This window comes from Pygocentrus nattereri, chromosome 24 (assembly GCF_015220715.1).
Source record: "Pygocentrus nattereri isolate fPygNat1 chromosome 24, fPygNat1.pri, whole genome shotgun sequence".
Lineage (NCBI taxonomy): Eukaryota > Metazoa > Chordata > Actinopteri > Characiformes > Serrasalmidae > Pygocentrus > Pygocentrus nattereri.
The window spans coordinates 11,498,043-11,524,396 of record NC_051234.1 but is presented as its reverse complement, the minus strand read 5'-3'; the positions used below and the strand labels follow the sequence as shown (position 1 = coordinate 11,524,396).

At 39.8% G+C, this 26,354-nt stretch overlaps 1 protein-coding gene across 1 annotated transcript; it reads left to right on the top strand.

Annotated features, from left to right (window-relative positions):
- Nucleotides 1-387: 387 nt before the first annotated feature.
- ppox (protoporphyrinogen oxidase) lies at nt 388-26,064 on the top strand. Its single transcript, XM_017714459.2, has 13 exons — nt 388-474; nt 2,701-2,808; nt 4,038-4,172; nt 6,122-6,237; nt 8,107-8,239; nt 9,253-9,397; nt 9,551-9,744; nt 10,174-10,237; nt 11,753-11,871; nt 14,860-14,973; nt 17,137-17,286; nt 23,327-23,369; nt 23,868-26,064. Exons 2-13 carry the CDS (start codon nt 2,722-2,724, stop codon nt 23,999-24,001), a joined length of 1,434 nt encoding a protein of 477 aa, XP_017569948.1. The 5' UTR covers nt 388-474; nt 2,701-2,721; the 3' UTR covers nt 24,002-26,064.
- Nucleotides 26,065-26,354: the final 290 nt, after the last annotated feature.

Sequence of the window (26,354 nt, the reverse complement as noted above, 5' to 3'; positions counted from 1 at the left end):
TGTACTTCCACTTTATTGGAAACACCTACCTTGTGCTTGCACTAACACGTTGACCACTTTATTGGAAACACCTACCATGTGCTTCCACTAACTGGCCACATAATTTAAAAAAACGCCTTGTACTTCCACTTTATCAGAAACATCTTCACTGGGCTTCCACTTACTGGCCACTTTATTAGAAACACCACCTTGCACTTCCACTTACTGGCCATTTTATTAGAAATTCATACTTTGTACTTCCACACACTGACCACTTTATTAGAAACACCTACCTTGTACTTCCACACACTGACCACTTTATTGGAAACATCTACCTTGCATTTCTACTCCCTGGCCACTTTACAAGAAACGCCTATAGTGTGTGATTTGGTGTCTCCAGAGCAGCAGGGGGCGATAATGAGCAATTTCCTCGGAACTGCAGAAGCAGAAGGAGACGCTGCAGTAGCGGAGCCGTGTGAAACACCTCAGTAACAGGTACAAATATTTATTACTTTATTTTTATTATAAATGTTTACGAATTTTTCACCTTATAAACATTTGAGTCAGTGGCGAGGCTGAGGTCCTATTCGCCAGCTTCTTTTTCGAATTTCCCGTTCCACCTTAAAAGGTGCAGCAGTGACACTCTCTGGCGCCTTTAACTGCTGCGCCATTTAAGGTGGAACGGGAAAGTTCTAAAAAAAAAAAAATGCAAACTTGAAACTTTTATAGACCAAATGCTATAAACTCAATGAAAAAAGGTAATATTTATATTTTTCATTAAAAAAAAGAATATTAAATAGCAAAAATGGCCTCATGGATTAATTGTAGAACTTAAATTATGTATAGAGGGTTTTTGTCTTTTTTTTGCCACCAACAGATATATTGGGAGGTTTTGCAGATGCGTTTTACACAAATTAACCCATATAGAGCATTTGTACTGTTTTTTTCTTCCTCTTTTCCTTTTGTTCTGAGTGAAAGTGCTGTGTGTTTCCTCCTGATAAAAGAGATAAAGACTGACACTTTATCAGAGGACTCCCATATAACCGCTCTGCTCACACGCCCTCTACTCATTTACCCCAAACACTCACATATGTTACATCTTAATCTGCACAGCTATAAGACAGAGAAGTTGTGTTTCATTCATTCTCTAGTCAAAGTACAATTTATTCATTTTTCAGTGTCCGGGAAAAAAAACAGAGAACACATTTTAAGGGAAAATCACACAACAACTAAATCTACTCTCAGCTGTGTGAGGGTCAGTGAATCACTGTTTCCCTTTATTCCAGCTTCCATTCTTTTCAGGAGACTCACTTTCAGCTCCTTAAAGAGTCTGCAGACACACCTCCAAAGTTCAGTCTTAGAAGCTGGTTGATCATTTTCTGCTTCTCAGAATTAAGTGTTTAAGATGTAAACAGAGCGAGTCAGAATAGTTCACAGTGGTGGTGATGGGAACCAGACGTCCACCTCTAAAAGCTCCCTTGCAGAAAGTTATTACATGAAATGGTTATGAATTCACTGCCTGATGAATGAGACACTGTTTTATGATAGTTTTGAGAACTTCAACTCCATTCATGGTGGAGGGATACATGCAGGGAGCTGTGGGGCAAAATCATCATCATCATCATTGTTGACCGCTTAATCCAGATAGGGTCGCGGTAGGCAAAATAGTCCCTAAAGAAAACGTATTATTTCAGATTTTCCACTATTTTCTATCATCAACATTCATATAAACTCAGAAGACTCGGGTAGGTTTGTGTCTAAATTTGTGTTGTAGTCATGGCAACCTCTAGTTCCCATCACCACCACTGTAAAGACATCTGAGTCTGTTTTTGTGGTTCAACAATTTGGTTAAAATATCTAATTGTGTTTTTTTACTAATATTGCAACTGCAATTTAAATTGTGGTTGATTTTGTTGTTTTTTTTTGGGGGGGGGGTTGAGACTTGACCCCTGAAGATTGCCAGAAAGTTGTGGTTTTGATGTCACAACACATGGAGGTTTGGCTGGATCTGATTGGTCTGACTCATCTACAAGCTGTTCACGAGCTCTGTGTTACGAGGTTGAATTTCCTCAACTTAATGTGAGCTCTAACAGTCAAATTGCAACTCTGGCTATTTGAAACCACTTTGAATGACTTGATTCACATCTCAAACACTGAATTATGCATAGAATTCCCCTTTAAGTGCTGGTTATCTGATGGGGACAGTGTTGCAGATGGCCGATCTCATTTTCTCTCCAGTTTTTCAGTTTCCAGGAATTCTTTTCTTTATTTGATTTATTTATTTATTTATTTTATCCCCCCCCCCCACCCCCTGTTTGACTCCCGCCTCCCGCCTCCCCTATGTGAGTGGATTATGTGATATCTAATCAGAAATATCTCCTTTAGCCATTTTAGCTGCTCGAGAGACAAATGTATGAATTGTGATGAGTTTGACTTGCTGTTTTGCATGAATGTTAGTGTCTTTTTAAACATAATGTCAGTGAGATCTTTGGGAAGATTTTGTTGGAGGACACATCTGGAACTGGTTAGGTTTAAGATTGGAAGAGTTAATGTGTGAATCGAGTGGGCAGAATTAAATAGTGGAGAAATAAATACTGATAGATTTAATATAAAATTTATTCATTGAGGCCTCTGTCCTGATCGTGAGATAGTCTTGTCCTGATGGAGCTCTCTGTCTTCACTCTGATGTGTTTTAATCGTGTTGATTCTTTGTGTTTGCAGGTGTGTGTGAGCGTGAGCTGAATGCAGAAGACGGTGGCTGTCCTGGGGGGTGGTATCGGGGGTCTGTCCACCTGCTACCATCTCAGCAAGAGCATACAGGTGTCTAAGGTAAACAGAGCTGTAGAGATGATGGAGCTTCATTTATATCCATTTTATCCGTTTTTGGCTCTGTAGGATGCTTAAAGTGATAGTTCACAGAAAATCGGATTACCCCTTCACCACCACTACCACCTACCCCAACCGAGACATGTTTGTGTCTGAAGAGCTATGCAGCCAATATCTTAGGGTTTCAGTTACATGATTTTTCTTTTGTGGCTGCCAATTTCTGGCTTTGCTGCTCCACAGGAGAGGTGAAAGATGGCCAAAATTACTCTGCTTACTTTGGAAGAGAAAAACGTTACCTCATTAAAATAGGCTGAGATCCTTATACATTTCCCCCCTGAATGCCTGGTCCCACTTAAACTGGTAGAAAGCTACCAAATTTGTGTTTTCCTGACATCTATATTTATCTTATACTCAGCCCCTCTCTCTGTTCTGGAGAGTCCTCCAAGCATTTAAGCTCTTTATGTCAGGGTGGGTGAAGGACTCATGGTGTTGCCTAAAGAGGAGGAAAACTCTGTGATCATAGGAGGGTAACGACATCGGCTAATTAACACAGATGAGAACTTTAGCTAATGTTATCAGCCAAGAGATAAACAGTCATCCCCCTAACGGAGCTGCAAACAGCTGGTATACTTCACTCTGTTTCTGGCGATTTAAATGACGTTTGAATTTAGAAACATTAACTTTAAATTTCGGACTGAATGTCGTGGGTCAGAAAACTCTGTCATGTTTCTACAGACGTGACTCTGTAAGTTTGCTAGTGCAGTTAGTTCAGGGTTCAGCTCCAGTGCTGCAACCCCTGCAATGCATAACTGTGGTTTCCTGGTTAAAATACCTGATATTATTAGCTACTTAATCCCTTGAGCTGAACGAGGTGAGAACCACAGAGAGAAACACTAAACTATACCATGCAGGGGCTCCAAGCCTGGAGTGAAGGTCCAGGTCTATGTGTCTCTCGTCTTTCGGCTTCTGTGGAGTCTTGCGTGTCAATCATTCACAAAGCACAGCAAGTTAAAGGTATCGTGCAGCTCAGTCACTCCCTGATTCGGTCCTCAAAATGGCGGTGTCTAGACAGCGTTACATGCGAAAGACAAGAATAGCTTACAAGTAGTGGAGGCTTATATCCCACCAATTAGCATGGTGCTAACTGCATGCCTGAATCATCTCTCTGTGTGGAGTGGTTCAGTATCTCTAATGGACTTCACTTTGGGTGAATTTCTTCTGTGTTCCTTTAGGTGGTGCTGTTGGAGGCGAGTGGGCGCTGTGGTGGCTGGGTGAGCACCACACGGAGAGAGGATGGAGCTGTGTTTGAACATGGACCCCGGGGGGTCCGACCGGCCGGGACCACGGGGAAATACATCCTAAACATGGTATTTATCATGCTGCATTTACACTGCAGTGTTTATATTGATGTTTATTTGAAAATGTGTACTAAAAATGTATTTAAACCGAGTTCATAAAGTACTGTGCAAAAACAGACCCTTTATTTACTTAATTTACAGCCAAAACGGCTTTTAAGTACAAGTTATCAATTTTCCAGGAGGTGTTTGTGAGGAGATTACATAAAATAATCCACTTGCATGAAGAAGGAGAAAGTCAAAGTGAAAAAACAGCAGTTCAAGAAATGATTTACAGAGAAAATGTGAGTCCTTACAACCACCTGGAAAAGCTGGTAGACCCCAAAACTGCCCCCATCAGATTAACAGCACTTAAAGCTTTCATCTTTGAAGAAGCTGAACGATGGACTGACCACCCCAGAGTCCAGACCTCAACACTGCTGAATGTGTTTGTTTACTTCAGAAAATCATCAACCCGTTTCTGAACTTTGGAGGTGTGTCTGTAGATTCTTTGGAGAGCTGAAAATGAGTCTCCTGAAAAGAATGGAAGCTGGAATGAAGGTGAAGAGAGACTCATTGTTAAATTTTTTGTTAAAAAAAATTTTTCCTGACACTGACAAATGAATAACTGGTAATGATGGTGGTTTTGACTCAAAATTAATCAAATAAATGGTCGCTGACTTTTGCACAATACTGTAAACAAATATCTTTTATTATTTAAACAGGAAGTGGTAAGATATTACATTTTAAAGCATTTATTGTTGCTATTTTGTTGCCCTATTTAAGTGCAATTATATCATTTTTATATTTGTAATTACATAAATTATTTACACTTGCTTTCCACAGTTTTCTTTCCACAAAACAGGACTGCACACACAATAATAACAACTTTTTATCAGTTCAAAAATCCCCTCTTCTACTTGTTTCAATGAGCTATGAGAAATAATCAGTGGTGGACAGTAACTAAGTAAATATAATTAGTTTTCATGTATCTGTACTGAAGTTTTTCCATTTTTGCTTTCACTCCACCACATTTCAAAGTCAAATATCTTACTTTTTACTCCACCACATTATGAGAAATCTGTCCTTCCTTTTGGTTTATGTGTGTATAAAAATGTAACATGTCAAAACAAAAGATGTGCGAAGCAAGAGCACCAATCAGGGCGCAACTTTGTTTTGAGCTTGTTTTGACCTGTTGGTCATACCGACCCAGTGCAGCACACGGTTCAACGTCAGTGCAGCAGTGTAACATTTTGGGAGAGTCTACCAACTTTGTGTAAATAGTCCACAATATAGAAATATGTCCACACATGCAGTCGTGACTGACGTGTCTTTTTTCTGAATTTAAACAAACACTATTTCATTTTATAGTAAATTAGTTTGGGCTGGTTTATGTTTATGAACAGAGGCCTACAGATCAACATAGTAAAGGAGCTCATTTGTGATCCTGAGTTTAAAGCAAGTTTTTATTAAACTTGTAACTAAGTTGCAAATAAATCTTAAACTGACACTTTGCTTGTTTGTAAAAAGTGATTTCAGAGCCACTCGGTTCTCCCTGATGGAAACTGTTTACCTTCAGTGTTTTGTGCTTATGATCATTTTTAATAGACGTCAGCGTCACTAATTAATGACGTTCTATTAAAAGACTGGTTTACCAAGAGAGACGCTGGAGGATTTTCACCTAAAATGAGTTAATGAAGCAAGTGTTTTTACATAAATGATAATAAGACATTAGAGCCATAATTAATCTTTCAGTACTTTTACTTTTGATACTTAAGTACATTTGAGGGAAAATACTTTTGTACTTTTACTAAAATGGAGGCCTGAAGGGAGGAACTTCTACTTTTACTGGAACTTTTACTTTTACCTTGGCTATGTCTACTTTAACAAGTACATGATTTGTGTACTTTGTCCACCACTGGAAATAATTTCTGTTGAAATTCTGCTTTTTTATCCCTAATGTTCTCTTCTGTGCTGTGCAGCTGACTGAACTGGGTTTGGAGAGTGAGATTCTGCCCGTTCCTCATCACCACGTGGCATCTAAAAACCGTTTCCTCTACGTAAAAGGACAGTTGCACAAGATGCCGTCCGGACTCGGGTACAGACAGTCCTCTCAATCCTTCATCTCTCCAAATATCTACACTATCTGTCCTACTGAGAGAGTTCAGCTGTTTTAAGGTCACCCACTGCTGGCCCAGCTTGTATAATGTCCATAGGAAAGCACTGATCAATATACTGAGACACTAGAGCAGCTACGCATAAGTCTAAAAGCCACTGATCACTGGATGCACCATCCAAATGTTTAAACCCACTGTTTTTAATGGAGGTTCACGTGCTGGCACTTAAGCACTGTTCATTTTGCCAATTAAATTACAGCCATGTTGAGAGCATGAGAGCACATAGAGACAGTAGATCACATGAGGCTTGAAATTTACACAAAGACAGCCAAATAGATAACAGATGCTGATGGTAAGTTAGCTCAGCTAACATTACTAGTCTAGCCTTGGTCAACTAGGCACAGTTCTTTTATTGAAGATCAAGTCTTTCCAAATCCACACTTTTTATACTCTTTTTGGGAAAAGATGAGTCAACACAGGCTCCTCCTTGCTCTTCCCAAATATTTCTAACTTTCTGACTTAAAGACCTTTTATCTCCAAAGTCTGTATTTTTACCACCCTTACTTCCAAATCAAGTAGTAAAATTTTTTTGAAATTGCGGCAGACCCAGGCTGCTCTCAGGCCCAAGCCTTCATGCTTTATTTGCTTCCCAGCACTGAGCTGTGGAGCAGTGGAACTGTGTTTTCTGGAGTGATGAAGCTCCATCCAGTACCTTTGAGATCAGTTGGAGTGACCCAGAACTGACCATCCAACATCAGCACCTGACCTCACTAATGCTCAATCAAATCCTCACAGCAATATTCCAACTTCCAGTGTAAAGTTTTCCTAGAAGAGTAGAGGATGTTACTGCAGCATAAACTCACAATTAATACCCTTCGTTTTAGAAGAAACGCTGAAGTCTACAGACTTTTGGACGTTAAAGGACCCATATCCTGTTATTTCTAGTATATTAAAAGAATTAGATTTTTTTCCAACTGGTGTCAGTGGAATTGACCATGATATATTTTGTTTTTCATTTGAGTTTGTGACCAAATAGTAAGTCAAAATATTCAGTAACTGCATGAAATAAATGTACATTTTTATTTTATTTTATTATTTATGTATATGTTCCCTTCAAATGAACATAGTGTTTTATGATCATCCATATTGCTATATGCTTACTGCTGAAAGCCAAAAATCTCAGACGCTCTTTGTATTATTTTATAAAAATATTTTTTACAGAGCAGATGACTGAAGAGACGCCGTCTGTTTATAGTTAATAGCCCAGATTTGTGGAAAAATGGGTCGACTTTCAGTAGAAAAAACATTGGGAGTTCATCTTCTTTTATTATAAGGGTTTAAAATTACATCACCATCTATTTGACTGGAAAGAACACAGTTACAGCCTCATACAACACTCACCTTTTGAATGTAGCTCATGAAATATGAAAGTTATGAAAAATATGACAGTGCGTTTTGGAACAGCCGGTGGTCCCAAGGAGTTGAAGAGGTTAATGAATAAACAGCCATATTTTATTTCTACATGACCAATTTCCAACCTCTCCTTATCCAATGCTGTTTTTGTTACTATGCCTTTAAGATATATGTAAATGAGCTGTGTTCTGATTGGCTGCCCTGTATTATTCCGCAAACAGAAAGCAGTCCAGGCTGAAGCACTCCCTATAATGTCAGCCTGAGTGAGCGAAGCTAAACAGCTATAGGTTGATATGGAAATGTGTTGATTTTCGTGTCATCACAATAACAATGAATTGAAAATAGGCTGATTTTGTAGGAATTAATGGACTCAAACTACACCAGACTAGATTTTCATGGTATATGGTCTTTAATTTTACCTCCTGAATGTGTTCCAGTGGGGTTGTGCGCACCATCCCTCCCTTCTCCAGTCCCATAATGCTCAGCGTGCTGAAGGAAGTTTTGGTCAGCAAGGGGACACAGGAGGATGAGTCCGTTCATGCGTTTGTGTCCAGAAGACTGGGCTCTGAGGTGAGTAAGGGTCATTAAAGGGATAGTTTAGCAAAAAAAAAAAAAAACTCTTTCCACAAAGTGAGTTGATCAGTCACGTCCCATTTGGTGTCTGATGTTTGCTTCTTTAGTTTTAGCAATGAAGATAATGTAGGCGACGCACAATGGAAGCATACACCCCACCAGTTAGCATGGTGTTAACTGCATGACTAAATTGTCACACACTTGCTTCAAAGCATGTAGAATGTCAATGCATTGTTTAATATCTCCAACAGGCTTGATTGTGGTTTCAGACACTGTAGCTGTGTCCCAATTCAGGGCCTGCATCCTTTAAAGGAAACAATCTATGAAGGCGTGTCCTTTGAAGGCTGTGTAGACCCCCAAAGGCTGAACTGAAATGCAGCCTGATCTACAGCGGATTTCCAGCACAGCTGTTCCTGCCCTTACTGCTGCATCACAAATATTATTACCGAATAGCCGAATATTTTGCATCAATAATTTCAAACTTTCTGCATAATTCAGTGGTTGAGACTTAAACAGAGATTCAGTGTGGCTTGGTGTGAAATGGTTCAGATTTCTTTACAGTGATAGTGATACAAATATACACAAATATAGACAGTGAATCTACAGTCTTCTGAGTTTATATGGAATGTTGATGATGGGGAATTTCTAAAATGGAAAGAAGTGGAAAATCTAAAATAAAAATTTCTTTGGAGAATATTTTGGATATTCTCAAAACTATCATGAACTATCATCACTTGGAAGTTCTCAAAACTATCATGAAACAGTGTCTCAGTCATCAGACAGTGATTTCATAACCACTTCATGTAGGAACTTTCTGTAAGGGAACTTTTAGAGGTGGACGTCTGGTTCCTATCACCACCACTGTGAAGAATTCTGATTCGGTAAGTTTATCTAGAACAGAGCATTTCACACCGAACCACTCTGACTACATCTTAACTGTAATTATGCAGACATTTTTGGTGGAGTTTCCCTTTGAGAGATTATTTGTGGTGTATGTTGTGTGTGTTCAGTTAGCAGATATAGCGATCGATGCTCTGTGTCGTGGTGTGTTCGCGGGGGACTCCAGGAAGCTTAGTGTACGCTCGTGTTTCCCACCGCTCTACAGTGCAGAAAAGGCCCGGGGGTCCATCCTGCTGGGGATGCTGATGGGTTACGGTGAGTGGACCTTTCACAGAGGAGTTGATAGACTGTACTGTTGTTAAGCTGTGGGTGGGTGTGAACATTGTGCTTGTATTAAAGGGCCCTACAGCCCTCTACAGCGAACTAGAAAAGCCTGTTTATTTCTCTGTTAAATGTCTGATGTTGCAGAAAAGCGCCCCCCGGTGGTCCGTTCAGCACTGTTGCAACGGGCTCAGAAGGAGCGGTGGGCTCAGTGGAGTCTCAGACGGGGCATGCAGGCACTTCCCGAGGCTCTAGAGGAGACACTGAGGGGGCATGAGAGGGTGGAGGTCCATTACAATGCCCCCGTCAGGAGGCTGGACAACACAGCAGCCGGCTGGGAGGTGAGACACATGCATTAAAGAGATAGTCTGGCCAGAAATCATATTTACACATCTTACCTAACTGTAAATACAGTCAGACAGGACAAGTTAGCTTTTTAATTTTAAACTGAAGCTCTGAGGCTAATATAGCTAACAAATGGGAGGTTATGTACACTAATTAGCATGGTGCTAACTGCAGTGCGTAATCTCTAATAGACTTGATTATGTGGTTTCTGACACTGGATGACACACTTATCTATAATCATAATCTAGCGTATGTCGGTGTGAGGCATACAGTTGTTACCATGCTAATTGGTGGGGTTTTAGCTTGCTCCAGATTAAAGGATCAAACTACAGACACCAAGCAGGTCTTGGCTGGTGCTACATTCAGGATAAGAGGGGGAAATAAAACAGTATTGTGTGAATTTTTGTTGTTGATTTCTCAAACAGATCAAGCTGGAGGATGGAAGCACGTTGAAAGCTGATCATGTGATTTCTGCTGTACCTGCAGCAGGTAAATGCTCAGATAGCACTGCTGTCATGCATGCAGTGTTGGGGCTGCATAATATAATAATATGCGATTTATCACATATCACTGTCCAAAAAAAGATCTCCAAAGTAGTAAATTAACAGAAGAAGGAAAAATGTATTTGTTAATTGTTACGGAACTGGCCATTGCCATACTTTTGATGTACTGATATGAGCCTCTAACCAATCACAGACACTCCTGATGGGTAATCTGTAGATATTGTGGTCATATACAAAAGTTTTAATGCCTCTGGTTAAGTCCTGTAAAGAGAACACACTTAAACATAGCACTTTTCTGCCGACCAGGCATAACGTTATGACCACCTCCTTGTTTCTGTGCTCATTGTCCATTTTATCAGCTCCACTTACTATATAGGTGCACTTAGTCCATCTGTTTCTCTGCATACTTTGTTAGCCCCCTTTTACCCTGTTCTTCAGTGGTCAGGACCCCCATGGACCATCGCAGAGCAGGTACTATTTGGATGGTGGATCATTCTCAGCACTACAGTAACACTGACACAGTGGTGGTGTGTTACTGTGTTGTACTAGTACGAGTGGATCAGACACAGCAGTGCTGCTGGAGTTTTTAAACACCTCAGTGTCACTGCTGGACTGAGAATAGTCCACCAACCAAAAATATCCAGCCAACAGCGTCCTGTGGGCAGCGTCCTGTGACCACTGATGAAGAACTAGAGGGTGACCAACATGAACTGTGCAGCAGCAGATGAGCTATCGTCTCTGACTTTACATCTACAGGGTGGACTGACAAGGTAGGAGTGTCTAATAGAGTGGACAGTGAGTGGACACAGTGTTCAGAAACTCCAGCAGGACTGTTGTGCCTGATCCACTATGACATTAATACAGACTGAACTAGAGAACCTGAACACAATACACCATCATTAACATAATAAAAACTGCATGTATATGTGTCCAAACCTATACATTAGCATGAGAACCTAAAATACATAACATATAACAAAAGCAGCTCCACGAAGAGAACTGACAAAAAATGAGAAAAATAAGATTTAATTAGCAAAAACAAAACCACAGAGAATCCTGGGTAGCCCCACCCCCAGTGCTGCAATATTTATATTAGTCTGTGAGTTTCTGCTGTTTATTGCAGTTTAAGAAGTGACCAATGACAATTAACAATAATATCCATCAGTAAAGCAACATTTAACTGAAACTATAACACTATGAATTATTCAAAACATGTTACATCAGCCCATATTATCAGTAATTGTATTTTTTAGCTCTATTAAACTGATATCAGTGTCAACCACAATGTTTCATATCCATTTTCATATCCATCCAGTGTTCATAAATCATATTTTGTCAAAATTATAAAGGCCTTCATCAAGTTGTTTTCAATATATTACAAGGAATATCATAATCACCATATATAGCAAATACAATTGTAATACTGTACTTTGTCAGGATCATTCAGCCCTGTACAAGATGAAGATAAGAAATTCTGTTTTCTTTTTGTGTATATGTGCAGCTTTGGCCGCAGTGCTGCCCCCTGCTGCCCAGCCTCTGTCACAACAGCTGCGAGGGATTCCCACAGCGACCGTAGGGATGGTCAACCTGGAGTTCAGCGGCTCTGTGCTGCCAGTAACGGTCAGTAGAATCACCACTATACATCATAATGCTAGAAAATGAAAGGGGAGGGTCACAAAATGTATTTTCACCCAACCTATATCATTACACTCACCACTGTTTGCAAAGCAACGGCAGTTGTTGCATTACTCTAAAGGCTGCGTCCCGATGCTCAGGGCCAAAAATTCACATTGTTTTTCATGAAGATATAATGAAGACACCGATTTCCAGAAGCATCAGCCTAAATGTTTGAGTCTCAGCAGCACAGAATTGTGACAAATGTCGAGTTGAACTGACGTGAAAGCTGCAATCTGGGTTTTCAGACTCAGCCACACTGCCGTAGATCGGATATGTATCTGATTTCAGTACCACATATGAAAGCGTCTCAAGTTGGAATTGAAAATATCAGATTCAGTGTGTTTATCTGTTCACACAGACACACAGTCAACTCTGTGTGTGAACAAAGCCTTAAATAAACAGATGCTGATGGTAAATTACCTTAGCTAATGTTTCTAGCGTATCGTTTTTTAGCTTGTATCTTTCAGCTCAAAAACAGCCAGTGTGTGAAGAGGCAGTAAACTGATACCAAACATGGTAAACTGTTTTTTTTTAATTTATTTTTTTTATTGCATTTATACGAGTAGAGCATGAACCTGGTGTTTAATGACTGCCAGCATTCTATAGGAAGATTCGATGGTGCTATATGATACTGCACTGCGCAACACAGCATGTGTGGTATGTGCAACCTTAAGCTGCTGATATTGGAAACACACGTTTGAAACAGTGTTCTTACATCTTTTCAAATACAAAATTATATTAAAATTGTAAGGTAAAGCTGTAGAGCATGGTGGGTTATGGTGAACTGTACATAACTGTGATGACTTACTCTATATATATATACACACACATACATACATACATACATACATACATATGAGACACACACACACAGTAGTGCTTGAAAGTTTGTGAACCCTTTAGAATTTTCTAAAAACCTGAAGTCCTAAAAGTAGATAAAGTGAACCCAGTTAAACAAATGACACAAAAACATTATACTTGCTCATTTGTTTCTTGAGGAAAATGATCCAATATTACATATTTGTGATTGGCAAAAGTATATGAAACTTTACTTTCAGTATCTGGTTTGACCCCCCTGTGCAGCAATAACTGCAACTAAACGTTTCCAGTCACTGTTGATCACTCCTGCACACAGGCTTGGAGAAATTTTAGCCCATTACTCCATACAGAACAGCTTCAACTCTGGGATGTTGGTGGGTTTCCTCACATTAGCTGCTCGCTTCAGGTTGTTTGGTAGAACGACTTGTGTGCTTAGGGTCATTGTCTTGCTGCATGACCCACCTTCTCTTGAAATTCAGTTCATGGACAGATGTCCTGACATTTTCCTTTAGAATTCTCTGATATCATTCAGAATTTATTGTTCCATCAATGATGACAAGCTGTCCTGGCCAAGATGCAGCAAAACGAGCCCAAACCATGATACTACCACCACCATGTTTTACAGATGGGATAAGGTTCTTATGCAAGAATGCAGTGTTTTCCTTTCTCCAAACATAACGCTTTTCATTTAAACCAAAATGTTCAATTTTGGTCTCATCCTTCCACAAAACATTCTTCCAATAGCCTTCTGGCTTGTCCACATGATCTTTAGCAAACTGCAGATGAGCAGTAATGTTCTTTTTGGAGAGCAATGGCTTTCTCCTTGCAACCCTGCCATGCACACCATTGTTGTTCATTGTTCTCCTGATGGTGGACTCATGAACATTAACATTAGCCAATGTGAAAGAGGCCTTCAGTTGCTTAGAAGTTACCCTGGGGTTCTTTTGTGACCTCGCCGACTTTTACATGCCTTGCTCTTGGAGTGACCTTTGTTGGTCGACCACTCCTGGGGAGGGAATCAATGGTCTTGAATTTCTCCATTTGTGCATAATCTGTCTGACTGTAGATTGGTGGAGTCCAAACTCTTTAGAGATGGTTTTGTAACCTTTTCCAGCCTGATGAGCATCAACTGCTCTTTTTCTGAGGTCATCAGGATCGGGCCATGATACACGTCCATAAACATGTTGTGAAGAGCAGACTTTGATAGATCCCTGTTCTTTAAATAAAACAGGGTGCCCACTCACACCTGATTGTCATCCCATTGATTGAAAACACCCGACTCTAATTTCACCTTCAAAACTGCTAATCCTACAGGTTCACATACTTTTGCCACTCACAAATATGTAATATTGGATCATTTTTTTCAATAAACAAATGACAAAGTATATTTTTGTGTCATGTGTTTAACTGAGTTCACTTTTAGGACTTGAAAATCTGATGATGTTTTAGGTCATATTTATGCAGAAATATAGAAAATTCTAAAGGGTTCACAAACTTTCAAGCACCAGTGTGTGTGTGTGTGTGTATATGTATATGTATATGTGTGTGTGTGTGTATATATATATATATATATATATATATATATATACATAGTTTTATGTATATGTTTGTGTGAATATGTGCATATATAGTACATATAACATGCATATACTTACATCGAATGTAATGTATGTTTTTTCTGTAAAGTTAACATTTTGGAGATACGAGGTTTTGTTCCGACAGCAGCGATATATAAAATATATAAAACCTTCTATCTCCATTTTTGTTCTTTTCCACTTTTTGGCATAATTTGAAAATGCCAAATGTTGCCCTTTACGTTGTGTATAAATTCCATGAATAATGGGCCAAAAAAAAAAAAAACAACCAAAAATTACTTGGAGAAAGTCTTTTTCCCTTGACTACCTTTAAAAGTAAAGTATGTTTTTTCCTTCCCCTGTAAAGTTACCATTTTGGAGATATGGGGTTTTCTTCCCACAACAGCAATATGTACATTTTCTCATTGTAGCAAACAAACACTGATGAAATTGACATTTAATGAAACTTAATTTGGAACTGAATCTTTCATATATTGTTCTGCTCATATGTGAGTTTGTGTGTTCTTTGTGTTTTCAGGGTTTTGGTCACTTGGTCCCCTCCTCTGAGGATCGGGGGCTGTTGGGGGTGGTCTATGACTCCGTCCCGTTTCCAGAGCACAACCGTGCAGGAGAACCTACAACCAGACTGACAGTGAGACAATAAACATTACACAGAGAGTCACTGGCCACTTTATCAGAAACACCTTCCATACAGGTTTACAATTCTGTAGCTCATCATTACTACACAATGTTTACAAAATCCAGGAACAGACGCTGGATTCGAGGACTAAATTTGAAGACCTCTGGACTACACTCTTAAGGGTTCTTTAGTAAAGAAAATGGCTCTGTATAGAACAATAAACACTCAGTGACCCTTTGCATGACTAAAGAGTTCTTTGCATCATGAAAGATTGATGGAGAATGTGTTGTAGACGGTTTTACATAGTATGCTTTTGGTTTCTTTATACATTTTTGGAGCCCTTTATAGCACCGAAAGAGTCCTTCTATTGCTACAAGCTTGACATTGTTGCAATAGAGGAACCCTTTATGGTGCTATATAGAACCAACTGCAGCACGTTCTCCATCAGAACTATTTCATGATGATATATTTTATGTGTCTATATAGAACTTCCCTTTCTAAAGAACCCTTGAAGAACCATCTTTTTGAAAGTGTAGAGAGCAGGCAATCTAGTCTCTAACTGTACACCAGCAAGGAGGAGCTACAAGGCTGGTGTTTCTGATAAAGTGGCCAGTCAATGTACAGCAGACTTTAGTGCACAGTTTCTATTTATTTGTCAGGGGCACTCAACTGTATGTGTAGATAAGCTCTGTTTTGATTGGCTGCCCTGTAATGTGCCTCGTTCAAAACACTCGGCTCTGTATATGTTTGGAGTGAGTGGGTGGGGCTAAACTGCTGTGAGCTTAATAGAGGTTATATTTAAATATGATGATTTGGTGATACATTATATATCAATATTTCACAATATGCATTTCTGAGTTACTGAACACTAAACGGCTGCATGATTCATTACAGAGAGGGCATAAAGTCACTAAGTGTGTTTACATGCACTCAGTAATCTGATCATAATCGGATTTCTGTAGTTATTTCATTATTTAAATGGTCTGTAAACAGCACACTCTGATTTCTTAGAGTCTAGAAATCTTATGAAATCTGATAAAGAGGCTAGATTTGAGCTCAGTAATCAGATTTTTCAGTGTATGTAAACTCTTTCTCTGATTTCTTTCGGGTTTCTCAGTCTGCACATGTGAAAACAGATGGCACTGATTACTGTCTGACTCCTGTAGACCTGGAGTTTCCCCATTATGTAAACGTGTTGATCAGATTACTGACAAAATCAGGGGGGTTGGGGGGGGGGGTGAGCACACATTACGTTGCAGTGCTTCCTGGGAACTGTAGTGCAGCTCATTGTGGAATGGGCTAATATTAATAGAAAATCACTTGCGTGACCCACGGGCCTAATGTTTGACACACAGGTCATATATCAAATGATTCTTTAAGTGTCTTGATTTTTCATTTTCCCACCTCTGACTGCAAAGGCTTTGTCTTTGCAGTAGCTCTCATTAAAGACAGGCGTAGTAAGAAATAATGCATGCTATTGTTGTAAATCTTCACCCGCACTGTCACAAACTCTCAGACTCAGCCTCTCTACCTCTGTCCCAGTCCATTTGTTAACAGAAGGAAATGCGTTAAACAAATGTTCCGCTCAACTCTGGCCATTAGGAAAAACATGAACAGAGCAGAAATAGCCTGCAGCACCACTACAACCACACAAAACCCTGAATAATTCACTCCTGCTCCACTTAAATCATGATTAATGGAGGAGGAAAACGCTGAGAACGGCCTTTTTCCTCCTGCAGAAAACAGGAGTCAGACTGGAGGGGCAGCGCAGTCACTCAGAGACTCTACACTGCCAACCTGCCAGACATTATCAACCGCTTATTAGTTATTGAGATTATAAATCATGAGAATATGGATGATGCTTTTAATAATCCTTTTATCTTTCTTTGATTCTTTTCGTTCATGCAGTTCAGGAATTAAAAAAAGCGATGAACGTTTCAGCTTCACAGCGTCCTCACCTTCAGATTCACTGAAGTTGATACACATGCATAATTGCATATAATAAGGAATGGTAATATAGACATTCCTTTAATAATCCCACAAGCTATTTTTGTCATTTTAGTGTGTAAAATTATATCAGCATGTTTTCTTATTTGCTTGTGCAGTCTGCTAATTTTCTCCACCCAGTTATCTAAGAAAATCATTTTAATAAACTCTGTGTTTGTTTGTTTTGAGATAATGATGGGAGGCTCTTGGTTTGAGGAGGTTTTCGGCCAGCCAGACCACGTGACGGAGCAGGAGCTGCTGGATCGGGCCGCTGAGGCGCTGAAGACACACCTGGGCATCACTGACGCACCTTTATGGAGTAAAGCAGCTGTGCTGAAGGTTAGTCTGTCTTTTACCTGCTGAAAACCAAAGCAAGATTTCTCAGTTAACCAGATAGCATAATCCCAAACTCAGACCTGTCCAGTAGGAGAGGAGGTAGGGAACGTTCCCATTGGCCCGTTCTCACTTGGAGCTTAAATTATCCAGCTGAGAAACCCTGCTCTGTGCATCTCCAGTCAGAAGTGCAAACATGCATATCACTGCTGTCAGAACAAAGTGACGTATGTTTAAAAAAGCAAGTTCACAATGGACGCTAAAACTGTTTCAACTTTCAGTGTAATTTAATGTAAGAAGACTTTATACTGATAATTCATGTTGTTCTAACTAGTGGTATCAGTCAGTCAGACAGTGACTGAGTTACAGAAATGGACTCTTGTAGGCTGATCCATTAAAAATAAATGTGGCAAAAATAAAGTGACACTGATTTTGACTCAAAACTCATAAACATAAAGCAAAGTTTACCATAACAGATAATAAATCATGCAATTATTGAGTGTATTTATATGCACTTAATATTTTGATAACTGCAGATAATCAGATTTTGTCAGTAATCCGATCAACACGTTTACGTGATCTTGACTAGATGATGGGGAAACTCTGGGTCTTCATGAGTCAGACAGAAATCAGATTTCTGCTTTAGAACCAGCCAGTAAACTCACAGAAGACGACGTGATGTAAACTCAATGTAAAACTCAAACTTCATGCTGCAGCTCTTTAAAAAAAAAACTTGGAAATATGAACATACATTATCTAGAAGATAAAGAATATTTAAATACTTCTTTTCATCAAGCATGTATTTGGTTTCAGCGTCGCTATAAAAGGTTTGGCTGCATCTCGCAGCGATGCTGCTCACTTATTTCCAGTGCCGCCATCTGTTTTCACACATGCTCAGACTGAGAAATCCAAAAAAAATTGGAGTAAGAGTTTTCAGCACGGAGAAATCTCATTACTGAGCTAAAATCCAGCCTCTTCTAGACCTTACTCCAATCTAAGAAATCAGAGTGAGGTGTTTACATGACCATTTGAATAATCAGATAAATGCAGAAATCCAGCTATGATGGATTATTGAGTGCATGTAAACACACTCATTGTTTTAGATTTTTTTGCAGTGCCTCTCACTTTTTAAAAGCTTTTTACATTTTTAAAGGTTATAAATAGATAAATATGAACATTTCTACTGAAATGAAGGTGTTAATAGTGAGTTTGTGCTGCAATAACAGCCTCTACTCTTCTGGGAAGGCCTTACACTAAATGTTGGACTACATTGGTACTACATTGCTGTGAGGATTTGATTGAGCATTAGTGAGATCAGGTACTGACGTTGGATGGTCAGTTATGGATCACTCCAACTCATCCCAGAGGTATTGGATGGATCTCCATCACTCCATGGCTCCACTACTCCATAGCCCAATGCTTCCTCTGTTAACACACATATAGCTAAAGGCCAATGGTCTCTACTATAGCAGTAAGATTGTGATAGTTTGTCCCTGTTTGCTTCATCCATTAATTTAATCTGAAGTCGTAGTTCCTCTGCTGGCCACCTGGTGCCCTCAGCTACATCTCACTGAGGTACTACTGTTCCTCTTCTGCTCTCCTTCTCTGCCCTGCTGCTCAGTGGTCCCCCCACGTCCCTCTGGAAGCAGCCTGAGCCAGAAACCCCTGATCTGCTCATGAACCTGAGCAGATGGCCGGAGACCCGCTCGGTTTGCCCATGTGCCGTCCTCTCCTCAGCTCATATTAGAGCTCCAGGGGTCAGCACACACTCAGCCTCTGCATCAGAGATGGGGACGACTCTCAGGAGTGAGCAGTCATTATTGAATGGCGTGAAGGACAAAGGGAAATAAAATACCATGTTGATATATAAGCTGAGTAATGTGCACAACTCTCAGTGGGGATGATAGGCTCAGTCTTATTCAAATATACTGCATTATTCAGTGTGTGAGATGTAAACAGAGTGATTCAGAGTGGTTTAGTGTGAAAAGGTTGATTGTAGAGTGGTGGTGATGGGAACCAGGAATTGCCATGACTACAACACAAAGAAAGACATTTTATTTTGTGCAGAGAGTGCTGTAAAATCACAAAATGTCTGCCTGAGAGTTCTTGGAGCAGTTGGATCAATCATAAATAGCCTGGATAATGTCAGCCTGGACCTCATGTTTATTCAGGAATCAGGCTAAGTGACCATTACAATCAAACCATGCTGTTTACATCATATTAATATCTTACACTTGCAGTCTCTCTTTGGGGGTTGATGTTCCTCAATTTTTCTTTCTAATTTAGTTTAACTAGGTCTTCTTCTATCACATGATGGTACCAAGCTGGGAGGCTGGTCCCTAGCATGTGCTTCTTCTGGGACACGTGCAGCTCCACCACATCATCTCAAACCTACACCAAGGCGATGACTTATAGAGCATTGCTAACTGGTAATTTTATTAAACCAGCTAAGAGTCACTCATGTTGGAAAACGTGACCAAAGCAAAAGAAGAGTTATGCTGTCTGGGACTCTTGGTTATGGGTGGCTGGGTCATCACTGAGGATCAGATTCACAGCCTCCCAGTGAAAGAGCTAGTGCTAGTAGAGATCTTCAATTCTGGACCTTTTTCAAGTCCTGGAATTTGCAGTCGCTGCCAACCAGTCAGTTACATTAATAGTTCAGTTAACTATCTGTAAAATCCAGGACCAGAAACTGGATTTAAGGTCAGTCTTTGATGACATAATGCAGCACTAACGCAAAGCAGCTCAACATGCTTGAAGAAGAATGCTAACTGCTAATTCCGTTTACGTCAGCAGACATGATGCATCACTCTAAATGTTGGGTGATGGGGCAAGAGGCAGGACCACCCTACCCACTCTGAGAGTGAGGGACCTGTTATGCTCTCTTGGACTCCTAGTTATGGATGGCTGTGGCAACACTGAGTGCGTTTTCATGCACTCAGTAATCTGACCATAATCAGATTTCTACAGTTATCTGATTATTCAAATGGTCATATAAACACTCCGATCTAGAAATCTGATTAAGAAATCTGATAAAGAGGCTGGATTTTAGCTTAGTTATAAGATTTCTCAGTGCTGTACACCGTTACTCTAATCTCCTTTTGATTTCTCAGTCTACGCTTGAGTGGAAACAGACGGTGGTACTGGAAATAAGCAAGCAGCATTGCCACGAGACTCAACAAAACACGTTTGGAGCGACGCTGAAGCCAAATACATGCATGACAAAATTAAGGATTTTAAATATTCTCCATCTTCTTGAAAAAGAAAAGCTGCGGCATGAAGTTTAATTTTCGTTTCCATCACTATTGATGACTTTCACAACTCAAAACTGGATTCAAGAACTCAAAACAACTCAAGACCTTGGGAGAACAGCTAATTCTGTAACGTCACACAGGATGCATCACGCTGAGTGATGGGTGATGGGGGAAGGTGCAGGACCATCCTACCCACCCAGAGAGAAAGGACAGTTTAACTCACTTGTACTCCTGGCTGTGGCATCACTGCAGCATTAGCAGGAATCAGACGTACGTCTCCCGAAGACGCATAGACAGTTGCACCACTTGGGAGAACACCAGCAGTCTTAAGCTGTAGTCACATAGAATGTGAGGAAAAAAAAGTAATGAGGCAATAAAAGCTATTCGACTACTAATGGCGCCCCCTTGGGGAGTTCTGTGAGGTGCTTCATTCTAAACAGTCAGGATTGAACAGCCTTTTCTATTGTGTTTTCAGTCAGGCTTAAACAAATATGTGTAATTTTATTTTCAATATAGGCCTACAAAAATTATTAAATCTATATTTAATTCCTTAAAAAGCTCTTTATGGTGATGTACGTTTGTTGTAGCAGTAGCTAATACTGCTTCATACAGTCTAAGAGTGAGTACAAATCTAAGAGTGAGAGTGGCCATTTAATGTCATCGTGGCCCTGAATGTTGTATTTATTCTGGAAACTCATATTGCGATAACGATAAAAATATGATGGATCTTGCAGGTTTAAAATGTAAATGCTGTAAGGTTCCTTCTAGAGTTTCTGCACCCAGCTTTCTGTTTGGCCTAGTTTGAACTCCACTCTCCTTGAGGTGAAGAATGGCAGACACTTGGATGCTCCACGGCGTCTGTCTCTAAAAAAAAATTGTGACCTCCGCAAAGGCCGGTGGGGTCGTCCCACTGGAGACGAGGAGGAGGAAAACAAGCTGTTCATCTTTCACACTCCAGCTGACTCACCCTTGTAGTACACAAACGCCCACAGACACCGATGCATTTCTGCTCGGATCATCGATTTTTGACTCAGCAATCTGCTTTGCTCCTGAACCTACATGGCCAAGAGTTTGGGGACACCTTGCTACTTGTTATAAGAGTTAAACACAGGGCAAGTTTTGAGTATACCCAGTCCATATATAGACAATAAACAAAATCAGCCTGTTTTTAATGCACTGTTTTTGTGGTGTGGACCACAAGTGCATTTAAATCTGTCTGCCTGTTTGGGCGGCACAGAGACGCGATGGCCAGTCGGACAGGGTAAATTGCCCAAGGTGTGAGTGTGAGAGTGAGTGTGTATGTCTGTCTGTCTGCCCTGTGATGGACCTGCGACCTGTCCAGGGTGTATCCTGCCTTCCGCCTGATGACTGCTAGGATAGGCTCCAGCATCCCCGTGACCTACAAGGAGAAGGGGTGTGTGTGTGTGTGTGTGTGTGTGTGTGTGTCTGCCTGTTCTGCCCACAGCAGTTTAGCCCCACCTACTCATACAGAAGTTATAAGGAGTGTTTCAGCCCATTCGTGAGGTGCAATACAGTGCAGCCAATCAGAGTCCTTTCAAAAGTTTGGGGACACCTCACAACAGACGTGTGTGTGTGTGTCTCTGTTTTTGTTTGTTTTTCAGTTTTTGACATAATTTGAAAATGCTTGTTGTCCTTTAAATTGTATGTAAATTACATGATGAATGGACCAATTTTTTATTTTTTTTGGTGATGTGACAAAAATCAAAAATGACTTTAAAATGGACTGTTTTTGCAGTTTGGATTGTATGGGGAGTGAACAGCACACTTTGAAACTTTACCGTTATTTACACATTACATTAAAGTTAAATTTAAAAATTTTAACTTACAGTAAAAATATTTTTCCATAATATGGATCCTTTAGGCATGGTGGCGTGGTGGGTAGCGCTGTCGCCTCACAGCGAGGAGGGCCTGGGTTCAATTCCCCGGCCGGGTGACCGGGGTCCTCTCTGTGTGGAGTTTGCATGTTCTCCCTGTGTCTGTGTGGGTTTCCCCCGGGTTCTCCGGTTTACTCCCACAGTCCAAGGACATGCAGGCACTGTCACTGTGTGTCTGTCTGCCCTGCGATGGACTGGCGACCTGTCCAGGGTGTATCCTGCCTTCCGCCTGGTGACCGCTGGGATAGGCTCCAGCACCCTCCCGTGACCCTGAGGCTTAGAAAATGGATGGATGGATGGGATCCTTTAGAAGAGTTTGAAAATCTCCCAGTCCTCACACTTCTACTATGCTGTGTGTGTGTGTGTGTCAGTGTTTGTGTGTTATGTACATACATTGATAGAACCAGTTCCGTGCGTCCACTCGTGTTGATGTTCAGAAAGCTGCTCTTGCTGGATGTTTTTACCTGCAGGATGATTCAGTGTGGGTGCTGTGGGTTTGGAAATGCTGCTGTGTGTGAGTAATTCCAGTCCCAGTGTGATCTCAAAGAAGCTGTTTAAGCTCAGAAAGCTGTGCTGAAACAGACACAGCTGTACTGAATCGTGGACAGAGCTGTGTTGAAACAGGGACAGAGCTGTGGTCTAACAAAAACTGTGCTGTAAGAGCTCTGTTGGAACAGATACAGGACTGTACTGTAACACAGACAAAGCCCTGGAGTAAAAGACAGAGCTTTGCTGTAAGAGACACATAGCTGTGCTGAAACAAAGGCAGAGCTGTGCTGAAACAGAGGTGGAGCTGTGCTGAAACGGAGGTGGAGCTGTGCTATAACAGAAACAGAGTGTTGTTATATTTTTCAAGTTTGATTTTGATTTCCTGTTCTATGTTTTTATCTTTTTTAGAACTGCATCCCGCAGTATCATCTGGGACACTGGAAACGGCTTGGTAAGCTCACTTTAACTAAACTGTGCATTAATAACTAATATTAACAATATTAGTTAGCACTTACTTAAACAAATTAACACTGCTACTAATGCAGCTGTGTAAAAGATCTACACAGCATAATTATGATTATTGCATATATACGTACACAATTTATTAAATATTATAATGCTGTAATTATGCTGTATTTTTGTTACAGCTACTCACAGTTCGGTTAGATTTATTAGTGGTGTTGACGCTACTATATAACATACTAATGCTTTATTAGCTGATATTATTTAATTCGTCACCCATCACACACATATGTATCAATATTAATGCTTACATCTAAAAAATTTTTTTTAAATCATATTTTTTCTCTTGCTATTGCTTATTCTCTATCCATCTCTTCTTTCGTATTCTACTTTAAAAATGTAGTTATTACAGTATGCTGTTGTTGAGCTGCTGTTAGGATAGAAAATGAGCTTGCTTGGTCAGTAAAGCAGTTTTGATTGTTCTCAGAAACAATGAGGCAGTACATCAGTGACGCCAGCCTGCCGCTCTCTCTGGCTGGAGCTTCCTATGACGGCGTCTCCATCAGTGATGTCATATCCAGTGGTCGACAGGCAGCAGAGAGACTTTTGGGAAAAGTCTGAGCTGACCAAATGTGGCTTTAAAGGAACTCTAGTGAGCTCACTTTACATAGACTGATTGTGATATTGTGAAATTGTGATCTGCAGATGAATGAGTTTAAAGGAACACTTCAGCTTTATTATTTGCTTATTTAACCTAATCCCTGCCTGCTGTTCTTTTGATTAGCACAGACAGTCATCTTAACACGTTTTCCTCAACTTAGAAGAGAATAAAAAACACACTAAACAGGTGCTGAAGCAGCTGCCCATTGACTTCCATTATAAGTCTGTTGCTGTAAGTGAGTCAATGTGTTTTCTGTTCTTTACTTGTAAAAATAACTGTCTGTGCTAATCGACTGTACGCTACAGTAGTAGTGAGAGATACAACGTTTCATCCTTCACAGCAGTTGAAACTCTTTAAAGGTGTTAGTTTTATCATTAATGTTGTACCAGTATGTAAATAAAAGCAGATAATGTGACATACAAACAGGTCACAACACACTGACTAACAGGTCACAACACACTCCCTCACCTCTCAGTTAGTCCTGTTTATGGTCAAAGGAGTGACATCAGTTCCTAATAAGTCAGTGAGTTAATGGGGAAAGAGATCAGAATGAAAAGCTGGTCTCTTGGGGTTAGCTGTTAACCATTAGCCTAGCATGTAGACTAGCTGGCTCTCTGTGCACTCTGCCTATAGCTCCTCACTTGGCCAGCTGCTTCAGGCGACACCTGAGTTTCTCAGCTAAAACTAATAGAGTGAACAGGTGTAATATTTGAGTGACCCTTGTAGATTAAAGCTCAAGTGTGAGAGACAAATGAGACAAACCTACATTCAGCAACGTTTAGAGGAGCTGCTGTGGGCTTTACACACACTCCCCTTCATCTCGTTAGCATCAGAAAGAAATACTGACATCTGACTGTGTATTGTTAATTTCTGTTTCGGTCAAAAAAAAATTGATTTACTTCAGTTGTTAAATATGACTCTTGTTAAAAGTGAAGAATCACCCGGTATGCTGCATTCAGGTGCTCATCATATAGTTGTATATATCAGGTGGTTAACTAGTAAATATGATGTTTTGGTGCGCTCAGTTCGGGTGCTCTTTCATAGATACGCCCAGCACATAGGAAAGAAGCATGGAGGTCTGGAGAACAGAATTCTGCTTTTTATTCGCTGATAAAAAGCAGACAGATCAATAGAAGAATTTTTTTTTTTCACATTCGTTTGCAAGTTTAGTGTCTTTCACTCATGGAAAATATTACATCCTATGAATTATAATCTAGAATCCTAAATTGACCAGTTTAAATACTACTTTTTTAGCCGTTCAAGCAAAAAGTTGGAAAACGTTTCTGACACTCGAATGCAGCATAACATGCCATGTTAATCTGTAAAAAAAAAGGTTTACTTAAGCATTCAAAGTGGTTTTAAATGAATAAAAAAATAAATAAATAAATAAATAAATAAATAGTAGATCATAGACTGTCATAAATATGTAATCTGAATTATACAGTAATATAATTTTTTTTCAGATACAGCAAATAGAGAGGTTTAATAGTATTGGGTTAAAAAAGCTGAAGTTTTACTTTAAAAACTTTCATATGTCAGTAACACCAAGTATTTAAATTACATGCCAATATTATAAACGTAATATTTATCCTGAATTAAAGCTATTTTTGCGAGTGAAATATTAGTTAAAAAGCAAAACACTGGTGTGGTATATACCTAAATATTGTTTTGCTACTGCTATGCATCAATGAATTGTAACATGCCTGTATTTAGTTTCATTCTGAGCTTATTTGTAGCTGTGGAAGGTTTATAGACGCTCAATCATCAGTTTACAATTTGACTTCACCAAGAATACAATTAGAAATTCTTTGAGTAAGTATTCAGTAGAAAATTTTATTTGTTTTAACCTCAAAAACCTAATTCTAATTCTGTTCTTGGCAGGAACTTTAGGCTCAGGGAAAGTTTAAAGGGGAATCCACTGTTTTGTTTTGTTTTGTTTTTTTTCTTTTCCATAATTCAGTGTGTGAGATGTAACAGAGAGATTCAGAGTGGTTTGGTGTGAAATGGTTCAGATGTCTTTACAGTGGTGATTATAGGAACCAGGGGTCACCATGACAACAACACAAATATAGACATTTTATTTACTATCAAAACCACCAGTGAGGGTTCTGTGAGGGAGCTTTAAGAGGTGGATGTCTGGTTCCTGTCACCACCACTGTGAACAATTTTGACTCTAAGTTTCTCTAGAAGAGAGCATTTCACACCAAACCACTCTGAACCGCTCTGTTTACTCTAGACCACTTGTGGAAATGTTGAAAAATCTGTGATAAGAAGTTTCTAGTTGAATGCTGAATGATATAGTAAAGCGTCTGT